Source organism: Piliocolobus tephrosceles, chromosome 1 (assembly GCF_002776525.5).
Source record: "Piliocolobus tephrosceles isolate RC106 chromosome 1, ASM277652v3, whole genome shotgun sequence".
NCBI lineage: Eukaryota > Metazoa > Chordata > Mammalia > Primates > Cercopithecidae > Piliocolobus > Piliocolobus tephrosceles.
Window position 1 is genome coordinate 127,581,824 of NC_045434.1, and position 17,942 is coordinate 127,599,765.

A 17,942-nucleotide genomic window follows, 5' to 3' on the forward strand; every position below is an offset into this window, starting at 1 on the left:
ACACAGGCTCTCGTTATCAGAATCAGTGTCTTTGTTCTGGGACCATTTGCAGAAGATTTCGATGAACATATTCTGAAGCTTCCTCCTACAGAGATGCTTTAGCCAAAATGAAACAACTAGCTTTAAATGGTCTGCAATTATTACATGCCAGATTACACACCAGGATCCCAAGCTTCAGATGTGGTTTGGTGCAACATAGAAGTGAGTGTCTTATTTTGTAAGGTTAGGCTGTTTTAAGAGCAATTGGTTAAGCTTCATTCTTTTTTCATTTCAACATTCATATTCCCTAATTAAACCTGAATTTCAGTGGTAAGTGAAGGGTAAGAGGAGGCCTCCTTGGGTGCTATAACATAAAAATGATGAAGCCAAACAATACCAACCAATGGAGACCACTTCAGCACATCTGGAGACCCAGTTTTATGTCTGTGCTGCCAAGTGGACAAAACTGTGTCATCCTAGGCAAATTATTTAATTCCTCCGTATTTTTTTTTTCCAGTCCAGAGGTCTTTTTTTTTTTTTTTTTTTTTTTAAACACCTATTATGCCATGAATTCATAGGCAATAGGTTCCAGCAGCTCAGGCTCCTTCCCACTGGTTCTCACAAAGTGTGCTTCTCTAGGTGGAGCAGGCTGGCGCTTCAGTTGAACCCAGGTACCTTTCTCTTTGGCTTCTTTCTTTTTCTGATCATTTTCCTTCACGCGTTTCAGGAAGCCATCTCGGCTCTTAGAGTGCTTAACGTGCTCAATACGCACATTAATTCTCTTGGCAAGAATCTTGCCCTTAACTTGTTTGTTTACAACAATGCCAACAGCATGCTGGGTAACGTTGTAGACTCTCCCAGTTTTGCCATGGTAACACTTGTGGGGCATCCCTTTTTGAACAGTACCCATTCCCTTGATGTCTACGATATCACCTTTCTTACAGATTCGCATATACGTGGCCAAAGGAAAAACTCTATGTTTTCTAAAAGGCCTAGAGAACATATATCGGGTGCCTCTCCTCTTTCGCTTTGTGTTCGTCATTTTGGCGAATTACTGGAAGATGGTGGTTCTGGCTGAAAGGACCTCCTTATTTTTTTTTTATTTATTTTTTCTTCTTCACATGGAAAATGAAGCTGATGACCTCTGCTTCTGCTTCTTAGGGATGTGAAGATAAATGAGATAAAGTATTATAAATGTGCTCTGGGCTTCTTAAGAACAGGCATCACTCACATTCAAATGGTCACGATTATGACATGGCAGCATTATTTATGCCTCTGGTTTAAGTGTCTGGCTGCTGCTGGGGTTTCCTGTTTCCATCCACAGGGAGGGAGGCGCAGAATGTCTCCCACAGGCAGAACCTACAGCTGCCACATAATTGAAGACAAGCCAAAGGGACCCTTGGAGGTTCTGCTGCTCTCTGTGCGTGACTCACACACTCTAGGATAAAATCAAGCGACTACACCCTCAGAATGCTCAGATGAATTAACAGATTAAACAGTGAAGAAAAAAATGTGTTGACTACACTTGGCAGTGAGAAATAAATAAAGCAGGCAGTGACAGCAGCCGGCATCAGGGAGAGGCTGTCACTGAAGGGATGTGCATCTTGTCAGTCATCCTGTCCATCTGTCTGTTGCAGAGGACCTGCAGCTGCGCGTCTAAGAGTTTCTCCACCACTTGTCCAGCCCACGTCAATGACCTAACTCCGGAACAAGTCCTGGATGGTAAGGACTGGACGGGCCATACTTGGGTTCCTGTCTGGCAGCCATCTCCCACTATTGCTGGGTGTGTCCTGTTGTGATGCATTTTAATGGGAGCAAAGAGAACACTGTGTACTTCTCAAGGTCACGCAGTTGTTCTTTCGCTTTGAGCTTCTTTCTCCTCGTCCACCTTCCTTCATTCCCAAAGGGATTTTAAAAGTCATGCACCTAAGGGCCCTCTCCCTTTAATTAGGAATACACTCTGCTCTTACCCTTAGTAAGCCTTCATTCCAGGGGTCTCCCTGCCCTGGCTCCAGGCCACGTTCCTTAGTCTGGGGAGAGCTTCTTCTACATGTGTGCCATGGCGCCCTCTAGTGGAAGCATGGTGATGCACGGCTCTTCCAGTGAACTTGTGGAGTCAGATTGCATGTGGATGGCAAGTCTGGAAATAGCATACACTCCTGTTACACTCCTGATTCTCCCCTCAGCTTCCCAACTTCCCAGTGATTCTTCCTTTAATTAGGATGCACTGAAGCTCTCAGGGGTGCCCCCATCTCCAGGGAGCTGCAGTAGAGAGGCTATCCCCTCTCTATGTGAGAGAACATGTGAGAAGCAGATTCCCACACAGGAGCAAAACTAAACTTATGTACTGATACATGTTAATGAATGGGGACAGTATCTGCTTATCAAAGAAAAAGCAAATTTTTCTATTTAGCACAAACTTTTTCTAAATGTTAAGAATTTACTAACTGAAGTCTGGTGAAGCAAGAGAACCGGACAATATTTGTGTCGTCCGATCATTACAACTGGAGGGAACATGCCCAGAGAGCCGTCATCATAGTTCATGCAACTGCCTTCTCTTTACACTGAGAGACCCTGTGATGAACAGCAAACATCTTTTTAGGATGACACTACTGGGTCTTCCTCCTAGCTGCCTTCCTGTGGGTATCTATCTCCCCACTCTCTGAATCTTGGTCAAGAAGTTTGTATTTGTTTTAAATTAATCCTAATATGTTAAGTTACTGTGATTTGCCAAAATTGGGTTGGAAACAAGGCCTGAGTGGCTGAATGATTCCTTTTTTTTTCAATTACTTTATTTCTAAACAAAGATTTTCTTTGTATAGAATCGAGATGCCGTGAATATTCAGGTGGGAAATGCAATCCATAGTTATGCCTCAAGTAAGACAGGGAAAATCATTTAATCCCCAGTTAGCTCCTTGAAAGTCTTTTCACTCAAACACACCCACACACCACACACACACTCATGGACCTCCCTCCCAGATGCCCAAAGCCCTGCTGACCTACAGAGCTACTTCTGGAAAGGCTGACACATGCCTAAGACACAATTCCTGGGAATCCAGCAGCTTTGGGTTCAATTTCCTTCCTAAGAGAACAATGAATATGACCCCCGGAGAGTGATTAGGGCAGAGCTGCTTCCTTAACATAAAGGACTCTCCAGCCTCCGTATGAAGTCATCCCACAGTTAAAGACAATCAAGTCCAACTTGCAGATTTGACATAAAGCAAGACTTCCAATCCAGCTAGGCAGAAGGATTTTGGTTGAAAGCTATGAAATCCCTTCATATGGATCATTTTTTAAACAGCAATAAAAGAAAAGAACCTACTGGGTGTCCTCAACTCTGAGAGCTGCTTTCTGAGAGTTGTGGTTTGAGTGCTGGAATCCCTCTCCCTTTGACCTGCCTCTCAAGACAATGTGTGAGAGAACTCTCTTCAAGTGTATGCAAGTGAGGTTTTTACAGTTAGATTTTTAATTTTAAAGTAATACACACTTGTACACAAAATTCAATTCTGAATGCATACATGTGTCAGATAAACAGTTGATACCTGACACTTGTTCACAGTCCACGATACGCACCGCATATCCTACCCCCTCCCCCAGCTTCTCTCCATGGCTTCTCAACCCCCCTCTGCATTTCCTGTGAGCTGAGGATTCAGTTTTGTTTGTGGAGGCAGGTGCAGTCCCAAGAGAAACTGTGCAGTCTTCTGAGAAGTTAGAGCAGGCATGGGTGTGTGATTTAGGGAAGGCACTTCTCACTCAGCTTGGTCACGGGTTCCAGGTTTGTGTCTTGGGCAAGTCCCCCATAGCTGGGGACAGACCAGAAAAATGAAAACGACTTTGACTTAGCCCTCAAGTTTTCAGTGAATGAGAATGAAAAACAACCATGACTAAGAGATTTCTTACCGAGATGATGTAAATGATAACAATAGCAGCCAGCACTCATCTATGTGCCAGGTATTTCTCTAACTGCTTTGTGTAGTTTAACTCATCCGGTCCTCAAAAACAACAATGAAGTGGATACCATTATTTTCCCCTTTTCACAGATGAGGAAACTCGAGTGTGACCCACCCAATGTAACATAGCTTGAGGGGACAGAACATTTGGTTGAACAGAGGAGGAACTGGCACAGGACAGTTGCATGACCCCACCCCCCCTGCCTTGCCCTCAGGTTGCACAGCTAGCTAGTGGGGAGGACTTTGCTTCCATTTCCCTCTGCCTCTCAGTGGTGATCTCAGGGCCAACTAAGCTACAAACAGACTTGATGGAGCATCAGTCCTCTGAAAGAGTCACTGCCGAGATACAAAATGCCTCTTCCTCAAAGGGGAGGTGGAGAGAAGTAGGAAACCTGGGTAACCTCACCATCTTCCAGGTTCTGGAAAACAGAGCTGGCATCAGTCTTTTTTCTTGTCCTAGGGGATGTAAATGAGCTGATGGATGTAGTTCTCCACCATGTTCCAGAGGCAAAGCTGGTGGAGTGCATTGGTCAAGAACTTATCTTCCTTCTTCCAAATAAGAATTTCAAGCACAGAGCATATGCTAGCCTTTTCAGAGAGCTGGAGGAAACGCTGGCTGACCTTGGTCTCAGCAGTTTTGGAATTTCTGACACTCCCCTGGAAGAGGTAAAGTAGAGATTCCAGCTGGTTTCTGTCAAGTGCCAGAAGTGGCGGTTCTTTGAAAAAAGTCTAACGTTAGAGCAAAGTTGTGTAAAAGCAAAAAGCTATCATTCCCCACCCAAGCATAGCAACTATCTTTATTTTTGGCATACTTCCCCCTTCTTTGTATGCATACATATTTTATGTAGTTGTGGTTACTGTGTGCTTACGTTTTTGTATTTATAGAAGACAATGTTCTTAGATAAAGAGTCTTAATGGATTTTCTTCCCATTATGAAGCAATACCCAACAAAACAGAGCTTGGGTTAGATTTTTCTGAGAGTAGGAGTGACTAAATAAAATTCTCTCTTTTTTTCTTCTTGACAGATTTTTCTGAAGGTCACGGAGGATTCTGATTCAGGACCTCTGTTTGCAGGTATGGTGCTGGAGACTGTGGCTTGTCCCCTTCCTCGCCCCCCTCCCAAGTTCTATCTTGAAAATCTAAGGGGCTGGGTGCGGTGGCTCATGCCTGTAATCCCAGCAATTTGAGAGGCTGATGCAGATGGATCACCTGAGTTCAAGACCAGCCTGGCCAACATGGTGAAACCCCATCTCTACTAAAAATACAAAAGTTAGCCAGGCATGGTGGCACGCACCTGTAATTCCAGCTACTCAGGAGGCTGAGACAGGAGAATAGCTTGAACCTGGGAGGCAGAGGTTGCAGTGAGCAGAGATTGTGCCACTGCACTGCAGCCTGGGTGACAAGAGCAAAATCCGTGTCAAAAAAATGTCTAAGGAAAAAGTCATGAAACAACAAAGAAGGCAAATACTCCTCCATAGTATCTGACTCCCCAGTAGTAGGCACTTTGCATCCTAGATGGCTTTGAGTGACAAAGGAATAACAGACTGAGTTAGGTCTGGGTGGGGACACTTTGGATGAATGAGGATTCTTATGGAGGTCAGCTTGGTAGCTCCATCCCTCAGCTTCTCATGCCTGGTCCCCAGTCCCTTGTTCCTGCCACATCATCATCCTCATCTCCTCCTGTCATCTCCAGCAGGCCTCTGATCCATCCCTGTCTGCATGAGTGACAGCTGGCAGAATCCTTAGCGTTTATTAAACACAACTCAGATGCCAGTCTCTTGGCCCCTTTGAGATCAACATAAAATCATTTTGAACCCTTATTTAGTGGTCTATGGGCTTTGAAAACAATGGGGACCAAAATTCCTGTGGATTCTAGAAGTCTCCCTTCTACATGTGTCAGCCTGGGCACCAACTAGCACCTTCCATAAACTTTTACCAAACCCACAGCCACACAAAGCATCTGTGAGTGTAGCAGAGTTTACAGCAGAGGGTGGAGGCTGGGGAGATAGACATGTGACAGGGTTACCTGCCACAGAAACAGAAACTACTTCTGATAGAACACTAGGCATCCATCCACACTGTAAAATCCTCCCCTGGTACAGGCAAAGCTCTGCAGCGATTTTCCTTTGCTGCCCCTAGGTTCCTAACACCTCCTAAACCACGAGTTACCTCCTTCTTCTCAGTGTGGCATATTTCAGTGTTTTCCTGTTGGAGTGTTTCCTCTTCATGGGGATTCTGGAATCAGCTCTCAAGATAACTTGGTTTTCATCTTTCTTCATAAGTGAGCCCAAACATCTATGCCTAGAACTACCAGTGGACACATATACCAGCCCAGATAGGCTTCAGCCCATCCCAGTACGTCACGTGGTGGCCAAAAGATGTAGTCATCCTGGCAGAGTGGGGGTGGAGCAGGAAGCAGTTCTTTCCAGGGGGCAGGAGCAGTTTACCACGTAGCCCAAGTTTCTTTCAAGCTCTGCTGACACAGAAGTTGAATAATCTCAGCTCACCCAAAGTCAAAGACTTATATTAACCAAGACCAGAATGAAAATATGCTAATTTATATCAGAAGCTTTGCTGGATTCAAGAGTTAGGGCCTTTTACCTGTACCGAATATTCCTTCTTGATAAACAGGCCCTCTCAGAATAAATTACACATCAGAGGACTCTTTAGTCAGCATAAGCGTAGAACAGGATATTCCAAAGATACAGTCGAGGGGAGTGGGTAAGAGTGTAGCTTCTGGAGTGAGGCCGACCAAACATCAAACCTGAGCTTCATAATTTGCAAACTTACTGGCTTTGGGTAAGTACTCAGCCTCTTTGTACCTGTTTCCCCACCTGCAAAATGGAGATAATAATAGCATCTACTTATAGCATTGTTGAGAGGATTAAATGAGTTGATGCTTGCCAAGTTATAAAACAGTATATGATCGCTGATTAAAAATTAACAACTCTAGACTCAAGGTTTACAAACCATCTTTTACCTCAAAGCACTTAACATCCATTGTCTTGTTTGATTATCACTGTAATCTCATGAAGCAGGTGGGGCAGGGCTCTGCCACATCTAGGGGAACTGAGCTCACAGAGTTTGGAGGGTTTGCCTAAAGTCACCCAGGCCGCTGGGTCTCACTCTCTGGTCTTGGCTCTCAAATCTGGGATGCTCAGTGCCACACTCTCAGCCACTTTTCAGATGGCTAAGTACATTTATTTTGAATTAACTCAGTCTTAGAGGATGTCATTTTCTGACCTTGTCTCCAGAGTTTAAAGGAACCTGTAGCTGTGCATTGGGGTCACACATTGCGTGGCATGGAGAGGGTCTGTGGCTGACTGCCACGGTTACTACTTGAGACCGTCCTTACAGCAGTTACTACTGTTACTGCCTGAGAACATCATTACAAGACTGAAAGAAGGGATGAACATAGAAATGATAACAAAAAACCAAAGTAACTATTTTAAGGAAAGGCTAACATCGGGAAGAAGAGAAGAAGAGAAGAAGAGAAGAAGAAAAGGGCTTCCTGCTTCTAGTGAGTAAAGGCAGCCCCCAAAGCTTCTGCAGCCCTTTGTTATTTATTGGGTAACAAGAGCAAGGAGCAGGAGGTAACAATTGGTCAGCTGCTTAATTGATCACAGGTTCATATTGTTACTGACAGGTTTCAATTATGCCTAATCATAAGAAACATTTGTGCAGCCTCCAACAAAGGTCAATGCCTCTTCTGAAGGGGTGGCTCGCAGTCAGTAACTAGAAAGCAGCAGATAACCAGGGACAAACTGGCGATTCTGAATAGGCCTGGAACCCTTAGCTCTGGCCATGTCAGTGGGCTCCAGTCAGGATGGAGCCTTCAGGGAGAGATCAAAGCTCAGAGGTTTGAGATGATATCAGCCAGCAAAAAGGAGGGGCAGCAGGGATCCTCCCAGAGGGAGGGCCAGCCATAGCAGACATCAAATCTGAGCCCAGATCAGGAGAAGGAGCCGGCAGAACTGTGGCTCTGGCACCGAGAACCTGCAGAACTTCACCCCTCTGAGTGCAGGTGCCAGGGCTGGGGCTGCCACCCGGCCTTCGCATTCCCAGGCCTGGCAAATCATAGGTAAGTGTAGTTAAAAGGATGACTGAGCTGACCCAATTCCCTTTACAACTGTCCTTGTCCCGGGGGGGTTGAGGAGGGTTAAGAAAGCAGCTAGGGACCAGCAATAGTTGTTTGGCAAATGAGCATTAATCAAGGACTATAAACTATAGCTTCAACATAACTGACAATTTGCAATGGTTCCTAGAGCGTGCTCCCATGTGTTTTCTCCTTTAATTTTCAAAACAATCCTGTGAAATGTTCCTTTTTTTTTTTTTTTTTTTGAGATAGGGTGTCGCTCTGTCACCCAGGCTGGAGTACAGCGGCCTGATCATAGCTCACTGCAGCCTTGACCTCCTGGGCCAAGGGGTCCTCCCACCTCCACCTCCCAAGTAGCTGGGACTACAGGCCCACGCCAGCGTGCCTGGCTAATTCCTTTTTTAATTGTTTGTGGAGACAGGGTCTCCCTATGTTGTACAGGCTGATCTGAAACTCCTGAGCTCAAGCAATCCTCCCGGCTTGGCCTCCCAAAGTGCTGAGACTACAGGCATGAGCCACCATGCCTAACCTCACTTTCATTTTACAGATGAGGAGTCTGAGAAAACTCAGATTTAGGCAGACTGAGTCACTTCCCCGAATGTATGTATCTTGTAAGAATCCATATTCAAACCTCAGTCCCCTAACTCTTAGTTCATTGATTTTTCTACCACTTCTCAGTATTCTCTAAGGATTCGGAAAGAACCACATTGACTCTGATTTTTCATCTGTTTAAGTACACAGGTAATAGGTGAATGTATTTTGTTGTTTAAAACTTCATATAATACACAAAAGGCTAAAGTCTCGCTTCTCACTTCCTCCCCCCTTTCTAGCCAACTCTGCCTCCCCAGGGAGAGCTTCTGCTGACGGTCGGCGGGCATTCTTTCAGAGTTTTACAGTTATGTGTGTGTGTGTGTACATGTCAGTTTTTCTTTGTGTACGATACATGAATTTTAAACATAAATGTGAGTGTATTACACATATTGACCTGCACCATAGTTTTTTTTGTGTGTTTGTTTTGTTTTGTGCTGTGCTGTTTGAGAAGGAGTCTTACTCTGTTACCCAGGCTGGAGTGCAGTGGTGCAATCTCAGCTCATGTAACCTCTGCCTCCTGGGTTCAAGTGATTCTCCTGCCTCAGCCTCCTGAGTAGCTGGGATTACAGATGCCTGCCACCATGCCTGGCTAATTTTTGTATTTTTGTAGAGAGGGGGTTTCACTATGTAGGTCAAGTTGGTCTCGAACTCCTGACCTCAAATGATGCACCCGCCTCAGCCTCCCAAAGTGCTGGGATTACAGGTATGAGCCACCATGCCCAGCCAGTTTTGTTTTTTTTGTTAACCAAGTTACATATTTTAAACCTCTCCATGTCAATGCTTTTAGAGTTATTTTGTTCTCTTTAATGTTAATAGAGAATTTTAAGGCAATTTCAGGTGAATCTATACAATTTCTCTGTATAAGTAATTTACACTGGAAAGTAGACTTTTATAAAGATGATTAAGCTACCAGCCTGGTATTTCATTGCTGACTTAAATGAAGAGAAAAACCAATGCTGTAAGGAAAAAAAAATGGCATTAGAGATCCAGACCTTATAGGCGTCTTCCAAATTATTAATTCAATCTCCCAAAACAGGTGGCGCTCAGCAGAAAAGAGAAAACGTCAACCCCCGACACCCCTGCTTGGGTCCCAGAGAGAAGGCCGGACAGACACCCCAGGACTCCAATGTCTGCTCCCCTGGGGCTCCAGCTGCTCACCCAGAGGGCCGGCCTCCCCCAGAGCCAGAGTGCCCAGGCCCACAGCTCAACACAGGGGCACAGCTGGTCCTCCAGCACGTGCAGGCGCTGCTGGTCAAGCGACTCCAACACACCATCCGCAGTCACAAGGACTTCCTGGCACAGGTACTGTTGTCGGTTGGTGTTTAGCTGAGCTCAGTGGCTCCCCTCCCCGCCTTCCCCTCTTCTCCTGAGTGTTCCTGCACACATGGGTTCTAATTCAGCGAGGAGCACCCTCTTCAGATTCTGCCGGCTTTGTTTCCCACTTTCCAGAGCCTTATTTTGATTCTTGGTAACATGAATCTTCTTTGTAAATTGGACCTCCCTTAGCAAAGAAAATAGAATAATAGTGAAAATGTTAATATTGTTTTTATTTTTACGATGAGGGGTAAAGTCACGTTTTCATTCATTGTTGCAGTGACCCTACATATCAAAGTCATTGTCCTCTTTTTTCCTTTAATTTTTTTTAATTTAGAAAAAGAAGCTCTGGTTCAAAGAACAGCGAGTCATATGACTCGCTCTTTGAACTGCCTTCAACGTCTGGCTGAACACTGGGCTGCATTCAGATTCTTCAGTGGCCACCAGAACATTCTGTTTTCTTCTGCACATCTTAGCTTTGCACACCCTGCCTGTTATGCTCTCCCAGAAGCCCAACCCTCTCCACCAGGGGCTGATTAGGAGGCTGCAGGATAAATGTTTAAAAGAATGAAGATGTGTGTGCACAAGCGCATGACGTCTCCATGCCACAGTCATGTTTATTCCACATCTATTCTCCCACAGATCGTGCTCCCAGCCACTTTTGTGTTTTTGGCTCTGATGCTTTCTATCATTATCCCTCCTTTTGGCGAATACCCTGCCTTGACCCTTCACCCCTGGATGTACGGGCAGCAGTACACCTTCTTCAGGTGCGGAGACTTGGAGTCACCATTCTCCTCCATGGGTTTGGGGCGCCTGGGTCACACACTGCTTGAAAGGGCCCTGACCTTCCCACTTCACTGGGACCTTCACCAATGAGGGAGGGGTCTTGGGGCTGCCTGCAGAAAGGAACTTAATGTATCTGCCACTGCTTGGAAAGGTGATCCCAGTGGACAGGCAGGCAGGACTGCTTGGGAAGGACGAGCGGGGAAAGGAATGCAAAGCTTGGGTGAGCGGGTTGAAGCGCCATCTTTTTGAGGCATAGGTGACATGCCATCAGACCACTGTGAGTGTCTGGGCAGTGTACCACACTCCCAGGAGAGCTAGCGCCATCCCAAGGCAGCATTCAGTGCCTCCAATACATACCTGGCACACAGCAGCTATCCAGTAAAGGCTCTGAGTTGCATGTTGTTGGCACATGTCTGCTCTGTCCCAGTCACATGTCTCACTCTGTCTAGCATGGATGAGCCGGGCAGTGAGCAGCTCATGGTACTTGCAGACGTCCTCCTGAATAAGCCAGGCTTTGGCAACCGCTGCCTGAAGGAAGGGTGGCTTCCGTAAGTCCCTACGCACCCCGTCCTAACAAGACTAGTTCCCCTGGGAGGACGCGACAGTGGGGTTCAGGATGGCAGGTGTTGGGGAGACCCCACTCAATCCTGCTCCTCTGGTCACTTCCATATCTCTGACCAGCACCTCCCCGCAACCTCTCCTTCCATACTTCTGTGCGGGGGCATTCACTGCCTCCTAGGAAGCCCCCGCATCACTGGACATCTCTATATTTCTCAGCGTAGAAGGTCTATGTTGAGTTGACAGACTTATTTGAAAGGCTTCTGAGCAGGGAGGGAGGGAAATGGGGTAATGCTATTGTGTAATTGGACCTTGAATGGCATGAGTGACATAGTGGCCAGTACCCCGTGATTGTTATGAGTCTGGAGAAGGGAGTTAGCGAGGGCCACTGACATCCACCAGGAATCCTAAAAGTTCAATATAATTTTAACTTTTCTCACTCAGTCTTTTTCAAAACTGTCAATAAGGACGAAAATAGACTAATTTCAAATTCCTCTTTTGGTTGCCGTGTCTCTCAACAGCTAGAGCTGCTAGGAGAAAAAAGGGAGATGAACGATCCACAAGCTAGAGATGTTTATTCCCCAGCCCCACACCTAGTCAGTCAACAAAACCCTAGTTTTGATATTGCTTGAACAGAAACCAGCCTCCAAGAGGATAAGAAAGGACCTGGGTCTAAAGAGGAGGAGGAAAGGGTTGGGTACATTTCTTATGCCTAGGGATTTGTCATCAACTTTGGGGCTGATTGTGGAATATTTTCTTGTCTTCCATGAGGGAGTACCCTTGTGGCAATTCAACACCCTGGAAGACTCCTTCTGTGTCCCCAAACATCACCCAGCTGTTCCAGAAGCAGAAATGGACAGAGGCCAACCCTTCGCCGTCCTGCAGGTGCAGCACCAGGGAGAAGCTCACCATGCTGCCAGAGTGCCCCGAGGGCGCTGGGGGCCTCCCGCCCCCCCAGGTACCTGACCCCCCCAAACGACAGGGCCCCGGGTCTGCCTGCCACACGGGGACTAGGGGGAGTCCCTGGTATCTCCTGAGTCTCTCGCAAACTAACATTTCAAACTGGCAGTTGAGTAGGGGACTAAACCAAACTCCCTGCACCCTCTGGGAGGGGCTCCCCGCAGGGCACCGTGGCTGCCAACTGGAGGAAGCCACTCACCAAAAGCTTCATTTTCCACCAGATACTTCCCTTTCAATCTAGGAGAAAAATGTGTTTAAGCACTAAAAAAAATTATACAAGTCATGTGTGCTCATTATATAAAAATTAGAAAACACAGGTAAGTCAGAAGGAAAAAAATCATCACTTGGATATAATCACCAATAATGTTTGGTTTGCAGCCACCCAAACAGATTATATTCAAAATATTGTCTTGAAATCTGATTTACTGCATAACTTACTATGAACATGCATCCATGTCAATAAATAGAATCTGCATCATTTTTAATATCTGTATATTATCCCATTGTTCGAATTTCCTTTTTTTTTTTTTGGAAACAGTCTTGCTCTGTCACCCAGGTTGGAGTGCAGTGGTGCAATCTCAGCTCACTACAACCTCTGCCTCCCAGGTTCAATTCTTGTGCCTCAGCCCCCCGAGTAGCTGGGATGACAGCCATGCACCATCATGCGTGGCTAATTTTTTTGGTAGTTTTAGTAGAGACAGGGTTTTACCATGTTGGCCAGGCTGGTCTTGAACTCCTGGCTTCAAGTGATCTGCCCGCCTCTGCCTCCCAGAGTGCTAGGATTACAAGCTTGAGCCACTGCACCTGGCCTAAATTTACTTTAAATTAACTGATCTCCCTTTATTGGCCACTTAGGTTTTTTGGTTTTCACCATTATAAGCAATGCTATAATGTACATTCAAATGCAAATGTATTTACACACTTATTAACAGTCTTAAGAACCTCTCCATATGCTGTGTCTCTAACATCTGCAGGTATGTACACAAATACATGTACAACCAGCATCCGTCTTTTGCAGGGACGTTAGTGATCTTGGCTCTGAGCAGCACCCTGTCCTGGGAGTTCTAAAGTCCAGAACAGATTACAGTGAGCATCTCCTGGAGGAATTAGAGACATTGAAGAAGGTTGTGTCCCTGGTTGATAATGGGCTTCCCAGTTGACTTGCCAGGGCTGGGCCTTAGACGGCCCTGTCCAATGATTTGTCAATGAATAAACAGTTCCCAAAGAGGCTGTGAGTATGGCGGGACAGCACAGGTACGGGACATGGAGAGCCCCGGGTGGGCTACTTGACCTCGCTGAACCTTAATTTTATCACCTGTGAATTGGGAATAACTGCTTATTTCATAATATTATTATGAGGATTTAATGAAATCATGTGGGCAAGGAATTATTTAGAATTAGATTCAACTCAAGTGATGACAACCCCAAACTAACAGTGGATAAAACAAGGCACAGCTTGTTCCTCACTCATCTAAAAGTCTACCTGGGCGGTGCATGATGTTCTGTTCTGTTTCTCCTCCACACTAAACGGCCTCAGCCCCATCAGCCAATGTGGCAGGAGCTGTCTTCCAGGCAGCAGAATGGAAGAAGGATGAAGCAAAACAGAGGGCAGAGTGTGCACATGTGCTATGTTTAGGGAAGGTTTTCGGAAGCTCCCACATAGCACTTCCACTTACAGACCCAAGAAAAAAGCCTGTGGCTAAGGCAGCAGGGAGGAGCAAATAATGGGAGCAACTAGATTTTGCCACCGGACCTATCACAATCTGGCTTATAAATGATGTTATACCAAGAACACCCGATCCCTGCTCTTTTTATATTCTAAAGCATGTATCTTTATATTTCTTAAGCAATATATTCTCTCTTTGAATCACAGCTCATTCGCTGCATCATAGGGATTCCAAAAGAAGGACCAGAGGAGCTTGTCTCAGTCCTCTGTGCCCCAAGAGGAAGCTTTGCTTGTTTGCTTTGCTGTCAGTGCTCAGGGCCCCTGTGGCTGCCTCCACTCAAAACCCTCCAGCCTCAGGACGTCAAGGCTGTGATATTGTACCCGGAGCTCTTGGCCAGGGCGAGGGAGGGGAGGCCAAGCCTACCTACACGGTGTTTCATTTCCTAAACGAATCCTTACTTCCACGCTGTCTGTCCAGCTTAGAAACTTATTTTCAGTAGAGTTGGTCCTTGGTCCCTGGACAAAATGTAACAGCCAAAGTTCTGGAAAAAGGCAAGTCAAAGTTCCTGCTGCAATTTTCTTTCACTTTTGCATTCCCTCACTATTATACATGCCTTCCTTTGGAGCAAAACTGAATGCCATGCATATGCACAGGAGCAGCACGCGCGCTCTCCCTCTCTTTCTCTCTCTCTCTCTCTGTCACTCTTTCTCTCTCAGTCTCTCTCAGTCTCTCATTCTCTCTCAGTCTTTCTCTCTCTCTTTCTCACACACACACTCACAAACCCACACTCTTATTCACATCTGCTTACCCTAGCCACTCAAACACAGTCCTTATTCAGCCTGGAAGAAGTCCAGAGGGTGTGGGCCTGATTCAGAGGCAATCAGTTGTTCTCATCTGGGAAGTGGGGCGATGTGGTTGTCTCTGGGGACCCTCCCTGCTCTAACATTCTTTGAATGTGGTGGGTCCTGAGGTGGAAGCACTCTGTCCCTGACTTCTAGAATATGTGGAAATAGGGTTACACAAATATTTTATTGGGTAGAATTTTTATAAAACAATTTATCGTAAGCTATCCCAGCCAGCAGCAATTGTTCCAACCTGGATTCCACCAGGGGAGCTTGGCAGGTCCTCTAAGTGCCATTTTCAACTTGAGAAGCAGGTGACTGAGTGAAAAGAGCAGCGAGGAGACAGAGGCAGATTCAGTTCCTAGGCCCTGGGCCACCCACCTGCAAATTTGCAGCCCAGTCAGTGCAAGTCAGCTAACTGTTCTGAACCTCAGTTTCTCTGTCTGTAAATTAAGTTAAAAATTCTTCTCTCAAAGCGTGTCAGGATGAATTGAGATCATGTATATAGGGCATTTAACATAGTGGCCAACACACAGGGAGCATTTGGTATGCCAGCTCTCCTTCTGGCAGGAGAGAAAGAAACAAGGTGAAAAGAGTGAATTAAAGAAGAGGCAAGTTGGCCAGGCGTGGTGGCTCAAGCCTGTAATCCCAGCACTTTGGGAGGCCGAGATGGGCGGATCACGAGGTCAGGAGATCGAGACCATCCTGGCTAACACGGTGAAACTCAGGCTCTACCAAAAAATACAAAAAACTAGCCGGGCGAGGTGGCGGGCACCTGTAGTCCCAGCTACTCGGGAGGCTGAGGCAGGAGAATGGCGTAAACCCGGGAGGCGGAGCTTGCAGTGAGCCAAAATCATGCCACTGCACTGCACTCCAGCCTGGGCAACAGAGCGAGACTCCGTCTAAAACAAAAAAACAAAAAAACAAAAAAAAAAAAAAAAGAAGAGGCAAGTCAAATGGGAAAACAGGGGAGGAGACAGAAAGTGTATAAAAAGGAAAGAATGGTGCGCAATAACGGCCATGTAATGCCACCAAAATCCCCTCAACTACTTCTGGGCAGCACCCTTGACAGAGTGAATGTTTTTACCCAGGGTCATGACTGACCTGTGAAGTTGGCTAATAAGAGAAACAAAGTGCAATGTGTTCCCAGATTTGCAGTAATATTGCCACCTGGTGGACAAACCCATGCACCTTTGAATTTTCCAAAATCTTTCAATGTACTAACTTCCAGTCCTAGATGTATTTTGAAAGTGATTTGTAAATTGTAAGGCACTATTCAAATTCTTTCATTAATGTCACAAATCGACTGTGTCAACTGTATGCCACGCACTATTCTGGGTGCTGGGGACACAACAGCTCACAAATCAGGCAAAGTCCCTGCTCTCACCAAAATGATATCGTACGGGGGTGACAGATACAAATACATAAACAGATCCATCAGGAGGAAATTCTCAGATGGAGATGAGAGCTATAAAGATAACACAACAGTCTGTGACAATATAGAGTGACTGGAAACAGGAGCATTTCTCAGAGGAATAGAATTTGGACTGAGAGCAAGCCATGAGAGGGTCAGGTAGAGTTCCCAGGCAGAGTGAAGAGCCAAGCACAAAGCTGCGCCAGGAGAGAGAGGCGCTCACTGAGAGATAGGGAGGGGAGTGTGGCAGGTGAGCTCAGAGAGGGGCAGGGCCACACACATCGGCCACATGGGACTTGGTAGTGAGTCGAGATTTGATCCCAGGGTTTATTGGAGTGGATAAGTAAGCAAGGTGACTGAGGTGCTCGAGTTTATATATTTATAGCTCAAGCTGGCTGCTGGGTGGAAAACGGAAGTTGGCAAACAAAGGACAGAATCAGGCAGACCAGTGTGAAAGTTTCTCTAGTGGTCTAGGTGGTGGCTTGGGTAGGGTGGCAGTATTGGAGCTGGAGAAACGCAGATGGATTGGAGATTTATTTTGGAGTGATGCCATCCTATCTTGTCAATGGATTGGAGAAAAAAAGAGGCATCAAAGATGAGTTACACATCGTTGATGTGAGAACTAGGGAGATGCCAATACTTTATTTAGTATTTTCACAGCAGCTGAATCCATAAACAATTTTTGGAGGAGAACAAGCAGTTTCACAAACTGCTTGTAAGTCCTCAGGTTCCAAGGTAATTAATGTGGGTGTCTCATTACCTCAGAGAACACAGCGCAGCACGGAAATTCTACAAGACCTGACGGACAGGAACGTCTCTGACTTCTTGGTAAAAACGTATCCTGCTCTTATAAGAAGCAGGTAAGAAGAAATCCTTTTATGCTTTTTATCCTGGCTCCCTGTAGAAGATATTGACTAGGGACAGAAGATAATTTTCTCTCACAATTTATCTATGATCAGGGCAGTGGATTTTTTTCTTTTTTATCTAATTCGAGCACCTCATTCAACATAAAAAAGCAATTGAGGTACATACAAGTAAAATGTAACTGAAGATTAATTCTTTTTGTTTGTTTGTTTGTTTGTTTTTACGTTTAGAGCAAGCAGTCTTAAATTTTAACCCACGTATTATTAAAAGTTGTATCAGAAGACCATAGAAGTTATTCAAAAATGTAGCCACATATTTTAACTAGTTAAAAGAGAGAGTAAAAATTTGGAGGGAGGTGGAGGAGTATAGGGGAAAAGGTAGAGGAAAAAGAGAAAAAAAGTAAGAGGCAAAAAAGAGAAAGGAAAAAGGGTGGAAAACAGGCAGCGGGATAGTATCAGAATCCAGCACAGGCCAGGGCGAGCCAGGTCAGCTGCAGCTGTCATATTCTCACTGTGAATTATCTGTTATCACTGCCCTTTGAGATGCCAATGAACTTGTCAACAAGTATCTAGCTCTCTCGGCTCTCCAGCTGTCCTTATCAGCCCCACCCGGAATGGAACAGCTTTGGGAGCCCCTATCAGAACAAGCAGCTTGACAGGGGCACGCCATGCCAAGAGAGAGGATCCTAAGGAAGTGTGGTCCAGTCCGCACAGACTTTGGAACTTGAAGATAAAACCTCCAGTCTAACTTTAATAGGACTTTCTGTTGCTTCACCTGCCAGAGCCTTGAACGAGGGATAAATTGACTTAATTAGAACACACTGCAGATGGTGAAAGCACTTAGCAAAATAAAGAACGCCATCCAAGCCCCAAAATAAAAGCAGAGTAAAGAGAATGCAATAAACAGTAACCATCCCAAACT

General features: G+C 45.6%; 1 protein-coding gene and 1 pseudogene across 1 annotated transcript in view; one reads left to right on the forward strand and one right to left on the reverse strand.

The window, feature by feature from the left end:
- ABCA4 (ATP binding cassette subfamily A member 4) overlaps positions 1-17,942 on the forward strand; it is a 133,581-nt gene that overhangs the window by 84,049 nt on the left and 31,590 nt on the right. Inside the window, exons 24-31 of the mRNA XM_023231075.3 lie at positions 1,617-1,701; positions 4,390-4,595; positions 4,955-5,003; positions 9,653-9,918; positions 10,573-10,697; positions 11,166-11,264; positions 12,046-12,232; positions 16,923-17,017. Of these exons, the coding sequence (XP_023086843.2) occupies positions 1,617-1,701; positions 4,390-4,595; positions 4,955-5,003; positions 9,653-9,918; positions 10,573-10,697; positions 11,166-11,264; positions 12,046-12,232; positions 16,923-17,017 (1,112 nt within the window). The remainder of the gene's footprint in view (positions 1-1,616; positions 1,702-4,389; positions 4,596-4,954; positions 5,004-9,652; positions 9,919-10,572; positions 10,698-11,165; positions 11,265-12,045; positions 12,233-16,922; positions 17,018-17,942) is intronic.
- Positions 539-9,892, reverse strand: LOC111555188 (annotated as a pseudogene).